Below are 16587 nucleotides of genomic sequence, written 5' to 3'. Positions count from 1 at the left end.
CGCGAGTCGACCTCAGCAACACCTGTGCTCAGCAGACCTCCTCCTTTTTTTGCCATCACCCGCACCATGGCATCTGGCGTGCCGCGCGTTGAAAAGTCGGACCAAGAGTGGCGAAGCCAGGTGAGTCCTGGCTGGTCAGATCCATCTCATCACTCCTCGGCACACTTGAAAGAGCAGCGTCTTATTCCACGGGCTCGATGGGCATGGGCGTAGCTGTCCAAGGAGGAGTATCGTGTGCTGCGAAACAAGGGTACTGAACCAACCAACGGTGTGTCGAACGATGCCTTTTTTTCGCCGCTGGTAAACTGAGTATCCCGGTGAGACGCCGTGTGTTGGGGCTATCTGAAGGCATCCGACGCTTTTTGTGGACTAGGTGAATACGACAAGTTTTACCCCAAAAAGGGATATTTTGTCTGTCGGGGCTGTCAGACGCCCCTTTATTCGGCGGCAGCCAAGTTTGCGAGGTTGGTCTTTTGATGGGCGACAGTGAGGGCGTAACTATAGGCAGAGGTGTGTGCCTCACGCATGGGTTGTTGTCGCGTTCCAATCAGTGGCTGTGGGTGGCCGGCCTTTGACAAGTGCTATGCAGGCGCCGTGAAAACGCACGTTGACAACTCCTTCGGTATGTGCATTCATCACGCGTCCATGCTCTACCTGCCTGCGCGCATCGATTGTGGCCGGGCGATTTTGTAGTCTGTTTCCCCCCATGACCTGTTCGCTCATCTCACCTGATATTTAGGTATGCGGCGAGTGGAAATTGTCTGTGCGGCGTGTGATGGCCACTTGGGCCACGTGTTTGAGGGTGAACGGTTTACGGAGACCAACGAACGGCACTGCGTCAACAGCGTATCCGTACGCTATGTTGAGGGTGAGCCTGATCCCGGGCTGACCGAAGCCAAGGTGGTATAAGCAGCACTCGGGCATCAGGCCATGGGACCCCCACGCCGCCCTTCCAAGACATTTGGCCTGTAACAGCATGGGCCCCTTCAAATGCAATGTGTTTGGGCGGCGTGGGGTTGTGCATTGAATGAAGCGTGTTCCTTTTCATCGGCGTTACCATAACTCGATGGTTCATCCAGTTGGAGGTCAATCGACTGGTCGACTGGTATGTTTGCAATGGTCGCAAACTGCAAGCTATGGTGCCAGGGCAGATACCCTTTGCAGTGAAGTTTGTCAACGGGGCACAGGACTACCAAGACTGTCGATGAGGCACAGGGCTTGCGCGCTGTCAAGCAGTAGAGCAAATTATTGCAAGAAACTCTTCAAGAGAGCAGAGAGAGTCGAGAGTCGAGAGTCGAGAGTCGAGAGTCAAGGGTAGAGAGCAGAGAGTCGAGAGCAGAGAGCAGAGGAGTCAGAACCGAGTCAGAACAAAAAGCTCTCAAAGGAAAAAAGTCAGAAAAAAAAGAGACAACAACGTGTGATTTGTTCCAGTGCTTGCTTCGCCATTTTTTTTTTTGTGCTTCTCGAACATCTCATCTGCGTGGTGCGAACGAGGTCACAGACGAGCCATCATGACGGATCGATTCGACGGCGTGCTGCTGAGCATTGCCTCGCAGTGCGATGGCATTGATGACGTATGTGGAATCTGGCTCTGCGCAAGGCATCGATGTATTCTTGAAATGCAGAGCTTCCTCTTGAATACACCTGCTCCTTCGTTGGGTCACCACTCGCTCTGCTGGCCTAATGGCTCATTCATCTGTGGACTTTGTGGTTGCTGCCGCCGTCTACAGCTGCTTGAGGTCTTCTTCTCATTTCTGGGTCGAAAAACCGACTTTTTTACGGGTGCTGCGGCTGCCGATGCCCGCAAGGTCTGTTATGCTAGCTTTGCCACAGCCAATGCATGAGGTCGTCATGTCTCACTCAAATGCTCAACTCAACGATGTTGCTTCGCCATGCATAGGCTGTGATGGGCAAATTTGAGCAGCATTTGAAGGCTGCCCAGCGTCGCCGTGCCGAGGAGACGGGCGAGCCTGAGCCTCAGCCCGAACCAGTAGAGGATGTGTCCTCCAAGTGCGTTTCTTTTGAGACTTTTCCAATGCCATTCATGTCATGTGGGGGGGTGTGGGTGCCTCTCATCTCTGGCCAATGTGTCGCGCACTTTTCTTCCTTGCCTTTGCTTGGTACGGCAGGCCACGCATCGAAGAAGTGACTGATGAAGAGGCTGCCCGCATCGAAGCTGCGGCTGCTAAGAAGAAGGTATGAGTTTTACCATTGTTGGCAGAGGTCAATGCGGCCAGACTCACCGTCAATCTGGCAACATCCCACAAAGTCGGGCACGAGTGGCGCGTCAGTCAAATCGACAGCATCGGCCCCCGCCCCCAAAAAGCCGGCAGCCAATGCCTCGGCTGCCCCAGCCGTGGAGGAGCTCTCAGGCATGGACTCTGGCGATGAGGTTCGGTGGTTGCACCTCTATTTGTTGAGAGAAGCCAGCTCTTGGTGCCAAATCAACCGTGCTGGTCGCTCACATTCCTTGTCCGGCCCACGCATTGTTTAGGATGATGAAGCGGGCAAGGACAAGCTCAAGCCCAACAGTGGTAACGGTGCCAACATGCCCACATATTCCTGGACACAAAGCCTTACGGATGTGGATGTGGGTGCTCTCCTATGCAGTTGGCTTTGAGTGATGCTCGTGCCCTTGGTGACCGCCTTCACTCCATGTTTGGACAAAGTAGCGGTTTCAGCTGGTATGCCCCTCACTTTTATCCGGGTATGATCATACAATCTCTGCTCCTGTTGTTGAACTGGGCAGGTTCGCATTCCGCTCAACGTGAGCTTCAAGGCCCGTGGCAAGGATTGTGCCGTCGACTTGACAAAAACCGTACGTTGGATCCCACGGCATTTGTTGCCTGCAGGCACATGCTGTGCGCACATGGGTACAGATACATATTTTGCCCGCTCATCTCACACATGTGTTGCCCGCACATTTGATGTTGATTCAGAGCCTCAAGGCAGGTTTGAAAAACGCACCTAGCCTTCTTGGTGGCGAGCTCTATGCTCCGGTAGGTGATGCACGCGGTTCGCTTCATCAAAGACGCCACAACACTGTTGATCCCCATTCGCTGACGCTCCGCTCACTGCAAACCTGACTGGCAGATCAAGGTGGACGACATGGAGTCCACTTGGACACTTGACAACAACACTCTCAACATTCATCTGGAGAAGGTTGAGGGCATGACCTGGTGGCCCTCTGTCATCAAGGGCGAGCCGGAGATCAATACGAAGAAAGTCAAGCCGGAAAACTCCAAGCTCTCGGATTTGGACGATGAAACCCGGGGGATGGTGGAAAAGATGATGTTTGATCAACAACAGAAGCAAATGGGCAAACCAACGTCGGATGAGCAGAAGAAGCTGGATATGTTGGAAAAGTAAGGCATCCAGCGCTTGCACCGCGGCGTTGGCCACCGTTATCGCCAGGCCGGGTGGTCGCTTCTGGGATTGTCTGACTGCGCTGAGCTCGCACCCGTACAAATTTTCACGTCTCTGCCTTTTTCGTTCGGGACGTCTTTGTGCATTTTGTTGTTTGTGTAGGTTCAAAAAGGCCCACCCCGAGATGGACTTTTCCAATGTCAAGATGGCATGAGTAGCATGCGTTCAGCGACATTTGAACTGCGCCACGCACAACAAACCTGCGCTTCCCATCAATACAGCGCCATAGCACAGCCGGCCAGCTATTACTGTCGAGTTGAATGAGAGAAGACCATGCAAGCTCATGATGTCAAATTGGTTGCTTGAGTGCAAGTACATTTCACATGCTGGAGCTTTGATCAACCTTTTCTGCTCCCAGTCGCAACTCGTGCCGACTTGAGGCATGAATGCCATGAAACACTCGTTTTGCTCACAAAAAACACGTCATACATGTACTTTGCTTTTACACGGCTTGTTACAAGCATCGCACACAGACAAACAGACCGCGAAAGGAGGGAGGAATTTTCATCCAAGCAAGGCTTGACTTATGTATGCTGCACCCACCGCCATTTGTGACAGGTGATGGCTCGTCCGGTCCAGGCCCGAGGTGTCACCGAATCACGGTGCCGTCAAGCTCCTCTTGTTGGATAAACGTCCAGTGGCAAGTGGCATCGGGGCTGTGGCTAAACTGAGCCACAGCACAATAGCGGGGGGTGCGACGCTTAGCCGCATGGCTCAGATGATGGTTAAGCAGTTTGAGTTCGCGGATGCCCTCGCGGTGGGACACGGTTATAATCAAGTGGTCCGGATGCCGGGCGTGCAGGACATCCAAGGCCTCTTCGAACGCGTCGGCATTGCGCAAAGCTGGAAGCACGGGTGTGGCGCAGAGTGCTGATAGTTCAGGATCAGTCAGAAAGTTAAAGTTTGCGCAGCCAACGTCGTTGACGGCGGCAGCACAGCTAGCCAGTCCAGCCACGGGCTGGAGGACGGTCGCAAAAGGCAGTCCTTGGGCCAGCTCGTCGGCAGTCTGCACGCAGCGCTGAAGCAGGCTGCAATAAATGATTACGCGGTCGGCCTCATCCTTGGGCAGGGGCATGTGTGCATGTGTATGCACTGCTGACGCTACGTGGCTTGCCGCGCTTCGGGCTTGCTGCCGCCCCGATGCTGTGATGGGGCAATCGTACAAGCGATCCGTATGCCGGTGACGCACCATGAATGCCTGGATGGCTTGATGGTCACGGCTCTCGTCCAGCCGCTCCGCATGCCGCACGATCAGCAGCCTGGTCGTGGCCATGGTTGAAGTCGGGTAAGGCAAAAAAAGGATGGAGGTGCCCAGGGCTGGCACCCGCAAAATGCACCCACGAGCCTTTCAAGTCCATGTCATGCATGGTTGGACGGTTCGTCCGCACCGGTTTTCAGCATGCTGACAAATCGTACCAACATAAACAAACGTGTTTGTCAACCCAACAAAGTTTAAGACTAAGACTGAGTTATGCAAACGAAATCCATTTTTGAACCAGTTTGCAGGGAACAACCAAAACCGGTGCACCGACCGGTTTTGGTTCTGCTCGGGCATTCCCTTCCTCGCGAATTTGTGGCCCGTGAGTGCTTAACACTTTTAGATAGGGTTTCATCTTTTGCTTGCCAAAAAAAGGAATGCTTGGAAAAGAGGAGAGGAACAAAGAAAATGAAAGCAACAGAGCCACCAACCCAGAGACAATCACTTTGACGCGGGCCTCGGTGTAAAGGGCGGGTTGATGAGTAGAAAAAGAGAACACATGTACACGCTCTGGCACACAAACAGTCAGATACACAGACACACACGGGCTGAGGCATCAACGCTGGTGGCACTAGTTTTAACCGGCAATGTCAGTTGCCTCGGTGACAAACTTGGAGCCATCGTACACGCTCTTGTACTGCTCGGGAAGAGGAAACTCGACAAAATCACCGTCATCCTTGGGAACGGAAACGTTGAGCTCAGACGACTTGGCCGTCACAATCTGGGCGTCAAGCGAATCCTTGCTGAGGTAGACCTGTGCGCCATCAGTCTTGTCAATGCTGATGGTGGCCACCTTGCCCGTGACCTGGATCTGCACGCGCTGGGTGTTGACCACCTCGAACGCGGCCACAACCGTGTCAAAGACGATACCAATCTTCTTGCAACCGTCAACTGAGATCGAGTTGATCTTGCCCTTGATCTGGATGGTGCAATCCTCGCACTTGTAGATGTAGGCTGTTTGCTTGTTGTTGCAGTCGTCAATGACCAGGTTGTGGTTGCCGCGCTGGTGCTCAATGACCCACTTCTTACCGGCCAGCTCAAAAACGGGCTCCTTGGGAGCCGCAGCGGCTGCGCCATACTTCTTGGCAGGGGCAGCTGCAGGCTTCTTCTCCGTCTCCGTGACGACTGAGGATGCGCGCAGGGCCGGGTTCTTATGGGTCATTTGGGATTTCTCGACCTTCTTCAGGCCAGAGGTAATGGCGCCACCCTTGGACAGCTCTGCAAAGAGGCCACCGCGGGCATCGCTTCCGGGCGCCGCCGCGGGGGCAGGCTTGCTCGGGGCAGGCGCCGCCGCTGCCTGAGTAGGCTTAGCGGGGGCCGCGGCACCTTGCACACTCGAGGCGTCCACACCATTGGGGTTCCAGACGAGCCCGGTGGTATGATACTGCTTGACAAATTGCTGGAGCTCGCCGAGGGCAGCCAACCAGGTCTTGGCCCATTCGGCTTGCTTGGGATCTGAGTCCTTGAAGTTCTTGAGGACGCGAATCACGTAAAAGTTGGCGGCATCGGACATCTCCTTCACGTAGGGTGCAGGCTTGGGGGCAATCGTGACCCAGCCGAGAGCAGGAATGCCCTCACTGACGGCGGACAGATGGTCAAACTGTGGGCTACGGCGGTTGCCCTCACGAAACTGAACAATGTCCGTGATGACACCCGAGGTGGGCTTGAGGAGCGAGCCCAGCTGCACTTGATCGGGCTGCTTGGCCTTGGTCGCGACCTCCAAAAAGGCGCGCTGAGCCGCAAAAGCCTGCTCAACCTTGTCCACCTGCGGAGATACACCAGTAAGGCAAGGCAGGCGGCGAGGCCATTGGGGGTGAGCGCAGCGATCCGTGATACCGTCTCTCCAAGCCCTCAACCCAGCGAAGAATCAAACCCAAAGAGCAAGACCACACTCAACCAGGAACACAAACACACACAAAAACCCTCAAAGCCATGCAAGAGCATAGCAACACATGAAGAGGTGAAGACAAAAGCGAGCTCAGCTCGCAGGGAACATTGCGCACGTACAATGGTAGCCACATCACCGCCGATGGCCTTGCCCTGGGCGACAAAGCTGGCCACAGAGCCATTCACAATCTAACAGGGGCCCGGCATGGGAGGTCGAGGCTGAGTATCACACCAGCCGCGGTGTTTGCGGGGCATGTGCGAGTGCAAATCTGTTCAGCACGTGAGGCTGAGAGGCGGATCCATGTCAGGTCGAGCGATGAACTGACCTCATCAAAGGCATCGAGCGAAGGCGTGCCACTGTCTCCGCCGGCATTGCCAGCAGAAGCAGCTGGTGCCGACGCCGACTTGGCGGCCGAGGCACCGCCCGACTGTTCGAGACGATCGGCCACCTAACGAGAGAAGACCAAGGTGCGCCGAGCCGCGTCGCGAAACAGCAGGAGCGATGAGAGGAAAGACGGGACGGGCACTCAAGCGAGATGCAGACGATATGGTGGTTACCTTTTCGAGGCGGGCAACGAGGGAAGCAAGGTCGGAGGACATGGTGCTGATGGTACAAAAGAGGTCGTAGCACAGAAAGCTGCGAGAACGTCGCGCACCATCAGCAAGAGGTGAGCCAAAAGCCGATGATGCTGGCTGTGCGCGCTCCAGTCAGTGGCGGCACTTTGTTCAGAGAACATGGGACCGAGTGCATTGGCATCGGGGCCGAGCCACCGCCTCCAGCTTGACCCAGATTCAGAAACCCATCAGCCAACCCCACGACCTTCTGCCTGAACCTCCGCGCCGCTGACGGCGAGACCAGTGGCACAACTCCAAAACGCACAAGAGCGTCGGGAGCGCAAGAGGGAGCGCGAGTCCAACTCACCAGTGAACAGGGAAAAATGCCCTCATCTATTGTTGTTTCCAATGCCCTCTCTTCTCCCCCTTTTTCATGTTGTGATGTTGGTTCTTGAATTTTTGCTGTTGCTGTTGCTGTGCTGTTGTGGTCTCGAGCGGTGTCTTGCATTGTGGCTTTTGTCTTTGAAATGAAAGAAAGGGTGAGGTAAAGTGAATCAGCAGAACGTGATTTTTACCGGCATTTTGGTTGTAATTTGGTTGAGATGTCAGACAAAAGCAACTTTCTGACATTCAACGCAAACAACAAGGATCACAACAAAACACGTCACACAACTACAAGCGGCTCGTGGGCGGGGCCTGTGCAGGGCTGGAGTCCAGGACGGTGAAAGCAAGCCCGGCTCCCTCGAGGCGCTGAACGAGTTGCGATCCCATGGCTGACGCCGTTGTCAGGAAGCCCGCGCGGTCGGGAAGAGTAGCTCGATCCCGTGCGAGACACAGGGCGCTCTCGGCCACCATGCGGGCCGTCATCCCATAGCCTGGGTCCTTGTTGCCCGTCACCTTGATCGTCGTCACACCAGCCTCTCCCTGGATGAGGTGAGCACGGAGAATGCGGTCAAGGAATAGGAAATAAGACAGCGGAAGAGGGCGGACCAAAAGGTTAGAAACAACAGCAGGGCCGGAAACAACAGCAGGGCCAGAGGTACAGCAAGGCGAGCAAAGTCATGATCCAAAGACCAACCTGAGCCTTGATGATATAGGTAAAGCTGCCTTTTTCTTGCTCTTCCTTGGACGGGCCTTGTCCAGACTGGGGCAACAGCTGCGAGACCACCGCCATGAGCCCCAAGCAAGTCTTTCCTTGAACGAGATATGACGTGCCACAACGCACCCGCTTCAAAAGTGGACGAGTCAGGGACATGTATGCTGCCAGGCCCAGACCAGCCAGGCTAAACGTCAAAGCTCCCGCGGAAAAGAGACTGGGATAGTAAAGGGTTGAAAGTCCCGTCAAGTGTTGTTACACACACACAAGGCCCATCTGCGCCGGGTAGTTTGACTGCTGCCACGATCAGCCTTACCCAGTCCACGTCGGAGGCATTGACATTTGTTCGCAGTACTGAAACTCGCGACCATAGGAGAACCCCGTCAGTGCGTTGCTCCAGTGCACCACCTACTCCTCCCGCGTTCAGCAATGGCCATTGACAACCGTGAGCAGCCGGCTCACGAATCATCAACATGGGTGAAAAAGGTGCATGCCATGCGCAGTGCTTCTACTGCTGCGCTCGACCGACCTTTGAATTGACTGTAGCCATGACAAAGGGGCACACATATCCGTCAATGTCCTTCGAGTAAAAGGGCAGGCCCTGACCCCCAAAGAAGGCATCACAACACAACACCACATGTGAGCAAAACCTTTGGCTCGCCAGCCCGTGCCAGAGACAAACATCATCGACGCACAACATCTGGCTGCCGTTGCTTGGGTCGATCCTCGGGGTCCACCATGGCATAAGGACTGCCAATCGCCCTGATAGAGAGAACAGAAAGGCCCAGAAATGCCCGAGGGTAAGTTGACGGCCAGTTTTCTTCTTCACGCGCCATGTCGTGGTGAGCAAAAACGGGAGCGTGCAGGATGGGAGCGGGCGGCTGGAAACTAACTTGCGCATCTGTGCAAACTCGTCACTGCTACGCTCAAACATGTTGATGAAGCTCTGTGCCGTTCCTGTAGCCAGATGCAAGCGACGGGCGCGCCACAAGGTTGCCCCCCACCCCATGAGAGGTGGCCAAGACCATGTGCCACAGCGCAATCAATTCGTACCACCGGAGACGCCGCCCTTGAGCTTGGTCACAAAGGTGTCGACTCGCTGGGGGTTGGCACCCGCATGCGCAGCTCGATATGCTTCGACGGCGCGCATGGTGCCCAGATCACTTGGAATCGAATCAAAGCCACTGTGGCGGTGCAATACGATTGGATCGGTGGGCAAAGCCATGAGCGCAGCAAGACCAGACCGCCTCATTACAATGCCCTCTCCCACTCGCGCCATACCATAGCGAGACAATCTTGGCGCCCGACTTGACAGCGGCCTCCTGGTATTGTTGCTTCATGATGGCCACCCACGGAATCTATGTGGCCAAGACAATGGCCATCAAGCCACAATGTAAGCTAGCGCCCCTCCTCAAAAGATCGCGGTGCCGATCTCATCCGAATGTCAGTGTGCTGACCTCGCCAGTGATGTCCACGTAATCCGTTCCTTCGGTGGCGCAGGCCTCCACAACCTGAGAACCAAACCTGCACGGGGTGTGGGACACAGATAAAGGCCGGAATCACACAAAAGGATTCTGCGCAGGCTGGCACGTGTGACCAGAGCAAGACCAGGCGAAGCTTGGCTGATGTCGGCGACATACTTCCAGAACGGGCCGACGGTGCTGAGTAGCACGCGGGTCTGGCGCGCGATGGCATGCAGGGCTGCACCATCGCTGCTATCTGCCACCAAAATCGGCAGCTGGGCCAAATGATCGCGCTTGCTAGGGTTTGCCGTCACCAGCTTGCTGCGCACCTCCTAAGCAGTTGCAATCACGTCGTGAGCCTCGGTCCACACAAAACTCGGCGGACTGTCACGCGTCTCCAACCTCCAGCTTGGTCTTGTTCCGGCCCGCCACGGCCCAGGTGATCTGACCCGCATACCGCTCCGCCAAATATTCGGCCACCAAAAACCCAGTAAAACCAGTCGCGCCATAGACAATCACGTCATAGGTGCGTGCGGCCGCCGCCGCTGCCGTTGTCGCCGCCATCCTGCCGCTTGTTCCGATGTTGACGTCCGTTTGGAGCTCAGAGAGAGAGAGAGAGAGAGAGAAGAGAAAGAGAGAAATAAAGAGCAAAGACACAAAGGAAAAGCACAACTACAGAGAGAAGAGAAAGAGAGAGAGAGAAGTCAGAGAGACCTCTTATCCACAGACGGACACGGTTGTTGTCGCTGTTTACTGAAAAGTTGTCGATGGCGTAGAGAATGCTAAGGTTCGTTGTGTAAATCAAGTTTGTGTTCATGTTGCTATTCTGGAGGTTCGTGCAGGTTCATTTCTTCTTCATTTTTTTTGTCTTCTTCTGGTTTTGTTGCGACGTTTGTGTGTGACGGGCGCGCGACGGCCTCGAGGCGGTCAGAGGGCACGCGCAGGGCGAGTCAGGCCTTGGCGGGCAAAAAGGTGGCAGGTGGTAGGGGTAGATGAGCCTGTGGGGGTGGTGTTTTATGACCGGGGAGTCTTTGGGTATGACTGCTTTCAGGCAGGCCAGCGTTTAAAGCAGCACAAACAACATGGCGGGCGCAGAGGGCAAGGCATCGGCCCAAACCTCGCCTGAACACGGTGGCACCATCCCTTTGGTCCATGGCATCAAATTCAAGCCTGGCAGCCGGCTGGATGCCCAAGACTATCTGGCCACCTGGTCAGTGACTGGGTTATGCGAGCCGTTCTTTATATTGCACTGGAGGATCTTGCTTCAAGTCTGGCGCAACATTCACGTGGCTGGTCTGATCAACGCTTCTGCTGATCGACCCCTCTGCTCCTCGCTCCTCTCCTCTATCCCGAGCAGGTACCACGCACGCGTCGTAGATGTTAATCCAGCACAACATCAAGCATTGATCCACTTTGAGCGTTGGAACAAGTAGGGACTCGACTCTGGCTCCCCGAATCGCCCTTCTCAGTGCGGCTGCACAGGCGTTTGGCTGGCTAGCCAAAGCTCATCTCGTGTGGCTGGCGCATCGCGCTGGCAGACGCTTTGATGAATGGATTGATTTTGATAGCGAACGCCTGCGGCCCATGATTTCCTTTGCTTCCCCTGACCGGGCCGTCGCCAATGTACGCAAGCTTGCTGATGGCCAAACTCGAGTTGTGCGCCTGCTGCGCCCTGGGCTCATTCTTTTCTTGCATCGCTTCAATCATGCCATGTTCATTTGGCCAAATTGTCGCCCAATGGGCTCTCTGACTCGCGCACAAAATCGCACACGTACAGCGAGCTGCCAATGAGTGCCAGGTTGGCGACATTGTGGCTGCCATGTGGCATGACGAACAATGGTACACGGCCATCATTCTGGTGCGACACGACGATGGCGAAGACCCACGTACGTCTGTTGTTGCTCTTCCTGTGCCACTCCCTTTGAGCCAGCTGGTCTTGAGACAAATCTGGTCTAGGGGTGCCCATCGTGTTTGGTTTGCCGCAACCCATGCTCACGTATCTGTCAACAACGGCGCAGCGTATTTTGACATCTCTTTCGACGACCCGAGCCGCACCAAAATTCTGCGTGTCCACCACTCGGATGTTTTAGCAGGAAAAAAGGGAAGAAAACTTCTCAACACCGTGGGCCATGAGAAACCCCCTCTTTATTCTGCCAAGGTCCCAGATCCCAATAAAGGTGCGCCCGCCCCCGCTTGCGAGAAACAGGCACACAGGCGCTGTATCAGGTTGAAAGCCATCCAAACCTTTTGCCCGGCTTGCATGCGCACGGACGTGCCACAAATCTTGCTTATTTTGCCTGTTTTTTTTGCTTCCTGGCTGCGCAACCACGTGGCATCACGGTGGTCCCTCCGGCCAATTCGCAAAAACTGCTGCTTCCTGGGTGTACAACATGCTATTCTGAAACTATGTCGCAGAGTCACGCACGGCCCGAGTGCTGAATCGAGGTACGTCGGATAGAGAGCGACCCTTTTTTCGGTCTCCGCAAAACGAGTCGATTAACTCACCCTTTTATTCGTTTTATTCGCGCAGCCAAACGGGGCTCAGATGATCAGGCTTCGCTGCGACTCAAACGTCTGGTCGACACTGCGGCAGAGGCATGTCGAAAGGCCATTGCCAACGACGAGGCCATTCGTCAAAATGCCAACAAGGCACCTTCTAAAAAGACCCCCAAACGCGGCACGGCAAAGACGCCCACCAAGGCCACACGCACCACCAAGGGTAGTGGAGCGACGCCAACGACAACAACGCGGCGCACCAGCTCACGGACGCGAAGCAAGGCTGCTTCGCGTGAATCCTCTGCACCCTCAAGTCCCGACGCCACGCTCGCCGGCGAACTTGGCGGCGAGACTTTAGCAACACAGCAGTCCTCGGGCGCAACACCCAGCGGGGATGCGGCCAAGCGTGCACGAGCAGCGTCAGCCGAGGTATGTGCATCTCACCAAGTGCCTCTACATGGATTTTCCACGCTCCTGGCAAGCCTTCAGGAGTTGCCACTTGTGTTCACGCCTCAACACCTCTTCGGCCTCTTTTCAGGGTGACGGTGCCGAGGGCACCACGCCATCCAAGGCCGCCGCTGTTACCTCCCCCAACTCAGACGGACGGCAACGTGGCCGGCGCTCAGCCCAGCGAAGCTCGGTAGAATCGCCAGCCTCACCCTCTTCTGGTTCTCTAGCCTGCTCCATCGATGGCTGTTCCAAAACTTATGCTTCGACCAGGTGTGTGGCGGAACAAAGCATGACCGGCCCTCCCGCGGTCGTGCCTGTGGGCTTTTTCATGGCGTCTCAGTAATGTGATCGCGGTTCAAATGATGTAGGAGCCTTCTCTTGCATCAAAAAACCGCCCACGGGCGCAAGGTAAGGCCACCTTTGCTTGAGACCACATTGAAAGCTTGTCCTTTTGATTTCACCGGTTTGTTCACGCATTCCTGCATCACGATCGAATGGTCTTTTATTCTGGTATCACTTTAGGCACTCAACCAACCACAAGTTGCCTCACCTCTTCGTGCCTCAGTGACTTCAAAAGAGACGCCTTTGACACCGCAAGCAGGGTCACCCATGGCTTCAGGTCCCACGACGCCCTCGACTCCCACAGATCCTCCGTCCCGACGTCGTGCGGCCTTGCGCTCCTTCTCAGCCAGTGCGGCGACAAGCGTGACTCCGGACAAGGCACCAGGTGCCCACGCAGCCCCGACAGGCTTGTCTGAGGCTGCTGGTGGAGAGAATACAGAAGACGCGGAAGCGCCGTCGGGCGAAGCGGCCCCAAAGTCGCATGGGGCGCCATCAAACAATGGGGCGGGCTCACCCAGCACCGAAGCCGCGACGGGTGCACGTCGCGCTGTTGACCAGAGTCGCGGTTCTGCGCAGCACGCACGGCGTTCTTCGGCCACGGCAACTCCCTCGCCCAAAGCCAGCCCCTCGCCCAAGGTCACGGTGCTCATTCATGGCAATCGGAAGAAAAACAAAAAAGGTAACATTGCACAAATGATGCAGCCAAGAACGCCAGATGCGCGGGCTACTATTTGCTAAAAACAAAAACCTCGATCATCACTCCTCATGCTTGCGGGATGCCGGTTTGTCATGACTCACAAGGAGGAGCAGCAGCCCGACGAAAACAGTCATCAACGAGCGTCGAGGATGTGGGTGCTGTCGTGCGGTGCATGTGTGGCTTCACTTCAGAGAGCGAGTTTATGATCTTTTGCGAGCGTTGTGGCACTTGGCAGCATGGGTAAGCATGCGTCGAGTGGACCAGACTGTCGAGGCAATGGCTTTGACTCGACCTTTGCGAAAACGCCTGGCTAGTTTCTCATCGCTGGGATGCATCATGACGTGGCGATGGCAGGGATTGTGCTGGGGTGGATGAAGACCGTGTTCCTGCAGCCTATACCTGCTACCTCTGTTTTGGCTCGAGGGCACGCGCTGGTGCGTCGGCGTCATGCGAAACAATCGTAAACTCAGTCTGGTCGAGGGCAAACCTGGCTTGTGTATTCTCACTTGTTTTCTTTTCATTGGGCAGCGCGATCGGCAGAGAAAGCACCATGGGCCAAGGCAGCTGGTAAGCTAACGCCCAGCCGGACCAAAGTGCTGGCTCCGCCGTCCAAGGTTGGTCACGCACGGATGGGTATGGACATTGAATTCCATATTGGCTAGTGCTACACGACTCAACGCACTGTACTCTGAACCACGTCTTAGACCTCAACCCCACGGCATTCGTCGGCACCATCGTGGACGTCGATGATGCCGATTGTATTGCGTGCTCTTGAGTCGGATCTGTTGACGTTGGTCAGCATCAACCGCGCCGTTGCCGTGCAGCTGTTGCGCGCTCGAGATTCGGATCGTCACGATGAGGCTAGCAAATGGGCTCAACAGCAGGAACTCATTAATCAACGCACCATGGACTTGGCTCGAGATCTTGAAAGTACGTATCTTAACACGTGTGTGTGTGTGTGTGTGTGTGTGTGTGTGTGTGTGTGTGTGTGTGTGTGTGTGTGTGTGTGAACAAAACGGGGTGGTTTGGCTTGGATAAGCGAGGGCACGCTACACTTTGTTGGCCACCTCTGAGCTGACGTATCGCCTCGTTGTTTTAGTGCTGGAGGAGTGCATGGAGCACCTGTGCGTCGCTGAAAGCAGCAAATCATCAAACGTGGCCTTGTTGCGACAGCAAGAGTACATTACTCGCATCAGGCAGCTCTACCAATACTATGACCGCCAAAATGCGTGTCCCCCCCTCCACAAGAAGGCAAAGCAGGGTCCCTCGACCGTGTCTGCCACGGCTGCTGCATCTACTCGGGAACAATCCATTGCGCACAGCACGGCATCACCAAGCTTGGGGCAGGCGCCTCAGCAGCTGAACCATGGCGTATCAGATCTGACAATTGCTGGCGGGGAGGCCAATGCAGATGAGCTGCTCTCAGAAAGCCGCCGCATCTTGGATCAGTTGATGGAGGATGGTCCGTGGTCTTCTGTAACACGCCCCGGAGACGACACGCATAGTGTTCTTGACGAGAGTGAGCCACCACCTGAGGTCCTGGATCTTGATAGTGAGGCACTGGAGCATCTTGCCTCTGTCACAGCACAGGCCATGGACCACGAAGCCATGTCTAAGACAGGTTTGGATCCGGCCAGCGCAAGCGTCGAAGCCTTGATCGAGTCTGGCCCCGAGCTAGGCGAGCTCTCATCCAAGCCGAACCAATCTACAGTGCCATCGACCACGCCGCAAGATGCCACTGAGCCCACGCAAGCAAGCCATGGCCCACTGGATACTGCTTTTAGCAGGCAGATAGAAACCTCGTCATCCAGTGTGCGTGATTCTGCTGTCAAGGCGGGTTTGGATGATTGAAATGGTTTGTGTGTGTGTGTGTGCGTGCGTGTTGAGTCAGTCTGTGGCCGAGGCGCATCTGTAGTGGAGTAAGCAAACAGGGTTTAATTGACTTTATCAGAATCGACTGCCTGCGAGTCACGGGGACTACGCAATACGTGGGCGCATTGCCATCTTGGCAATTTCGATCACGAGTGTACTCTGATAAAAATGATAACATGCTGGGCAACGCAACGCGAGACACGGCGGGGTTGAGAGGGGCCAATTACGTCATTAAGTCACAGAGACAGCAAATGGCACAGCAAGCGGCCATGCCCGCTAGAAAGCTCTCCCCATTGTTATTCTGACAGGCATCACAAGTACAGTGACAGGTGAGGTCGTGCTTGGAAAGCAAGAAATGTTGGAACGGATAAAGGCTGATGACACACCTGTTGCTGTGGGCGGCCCGTCTGAGAGCAAAGCGAGGGGGTACGTGGAAGGCAAGGGGTCAAGCAACAGCCAGCGGAGAGGCCACGAGTGAAACGAAAGAAGCGAGGTTCGGCGACCGAAGGATACGGGGGGTGAGCATAACGATTCGGGGTACCTGTTGCTGGTTCTGCTGCACATAGCCTTGCTGGGGATAGCCCTGCTGAGGATAACCTTGCTGGGGATAGCCCTGCTGAGGATAGCCTTGTTGGGGATAGCCTTGTTGGGGATAACCTTGCTGGGGATAGCCTTGCTGGGGATAGCCTTGCTGGGGATATTGTGGATATTGTGGATATTGTGGTTGGCCATAGGGTGGCGGCGCTCCATAGCCCTGACAAATCAATGGTGAGCCACGTGTGTCCTTCAATCATGACGAGCTTGCATTCAGGGAGCCAGCACAAGGGTTCACTCAAGGGTCAAGGGGCATGTGGTGACGTTGCGCCTACCTGTGGTTGCTGAGGTGTCGAGCACAAGACATTTGGATGAGGCAAGGCATGGTCTCACCAGCCCACAATCAAGCAAACGGGCCCATTCCTCCCACAGCGAGTATCAACGAGAACGCCGCCACGTACCGATGAAGTCGTCGTCGGATATCCAGGGGGCGGGGCAGCCATTCTCGTCA

The 16587-nt window shown here is 55.4% G+C and overlaps 6 protein-coding genes across 6 annotated transcripts; 3 read left to right on the top strand and 3 right to left on the bottom strand.

Moving 5' to 3' along the window:
* Window positions 1-66: 66 nt before the first annotated feature.
* MONBRDRAFT_25959 (uncharacterized protein) lies at window positions 67-909 on the top strand (the record flags this gene model as incomplete). Its single annotated transcript, XM_001746401.1, has 5 exons — window positions 67-120; window positions 214-268; window positions 374-464; window positions 552-622; window positions 740-909. The coding sequence occupies 5 exons, from the start codon at window positions 67-69 to the stop codon at window positions 907-909; spliced, it is 441 nt and encodes a 146-aa protein (XP_001746453.1).
* Window positions 910-1511: 602 nt separating this feature from the next.
* Window positions 1512-3659, top strand: MONBRDRAFT_32657 (uncharacterized protein; the record flags this gene model as incomplete). Its single annotated transcript, XM_001746400.1, has 10 exons — window positions 1512-1574; window positions 1731-1808; window positions 1901-2010; window positions 2130-2196; window positions 2270-2392; window positions 2495-2590; window positions 2750-2818; window positions 2940-2999; window positions 3094-3365; window positions 3529-3659. 10 exons carry the CDS (start codon window positions 1512-1514, stop codon window positions 3578-3580), a joined length of 990 nt encoding a protein of 329 aa, XP_001746452.1. The 3' UTR covers window positions 3581-3659.
* A 356-nt stretch (window positions 3660-4015) lies between these two features.
* Window positions 4016-4699, bottom strand: MONBRDRAFT_8733 (uncharacterized protein; the record flags this gene model as incomplete). The annotated part of the gene is made up of 1 exon (XM_001746277.1): window positions 4016-4699. One exon carries the CDS (start codon window positions 4697-4699, stop codon window positions 4016-4018), a length of 684 nt encoding a protein of 227 aa, XP_001746329.1.
* A 562-nt stretch (window positions 4700-5261) lies between these two features.
* MONBRDRAFT_37312 (uncharacterized protein) lies at window positions 5262-10249 on the bottom strand (the record flags this gene model as incomplete). Its single annotated transcript, XM_001746276.1, has 12 exons — window positions 5262-6449; window positions 6692-6760; window positions 6898-7020; window positions 7130-7208; window positions 7905-8050; window positions 8918-8984; window positions 9116-9179; window positions 9276-9406; window positions 9504-9580; window positions 9680-9746; window positions 9863-10017; window positions 10088-10249. The coding sequence occupies 12 exons, from the start codon at window positions 10247-10249 to the stop codon at window positions 5262-5264; spliced, it is 2328 nt and encodes a 775-aa protein (XP_001746328.1).
* Window positions 10250-11504: 1255 nt separating this feature from the next.
* MONBRDRAFT_37311 (uncharacterized protein) lies at window positions 11505-13277 on the top strand (the record flags this gene model as incomplete). Its single annotated transcript, XM_001746399.1, has 6 exons — window positions 11505-11571; window positions 11704-11862; window positions 12216-12610; window positions 12720-12901; window positions 13000-13039; window positions 13154-13277. Coding segments are annotated over 6 exons (966 nt in total), but the record flags the coding sequence as incomplete, so codon positions are not given.
* A 2488-nt stretch (window positions 13278-15765) lies between these two features.
* MONBRDRAFT_25954 (uncharacterized protein) lies at window positions 15766-16579 on the bottom strand (the record flags this gene model as incomplete). Its single annotated transcript, XM_001746275.1, has 4 exons — window positions 15766-15843; window positions 15929-15949; window positions 16084-16296; window positions 16538-16579. 4 exons carry the CDS (start codon window positions 16577-16579, stop codon window positions 15766-15768), a joined length of 354 nt encoding a protein of 117 aa, XP_001746327.1.
* Window positions 16580-16587: the final 8 nt, after the last annotated feature.

Source organism: Monosiga brevicollis, genomic scaffold (assembly GCF_000002865.3).
Source record: "Monosiga brevicollis MX1 MONBRscaffold_12 genomic scaffold, whole genome shotgun sequence".
Classification (NCBI taxonomy): Eukaryota; class Choanoflagellata; order Craspedida; family Salpingoecidae; genus Monosiga; species Monosiga brevicollis.
The sequence above is the reverse complement of the archived record's forward strand: the minus strand, read 5'-3'. Positions and strand labels throughout refer to the sequence as shown.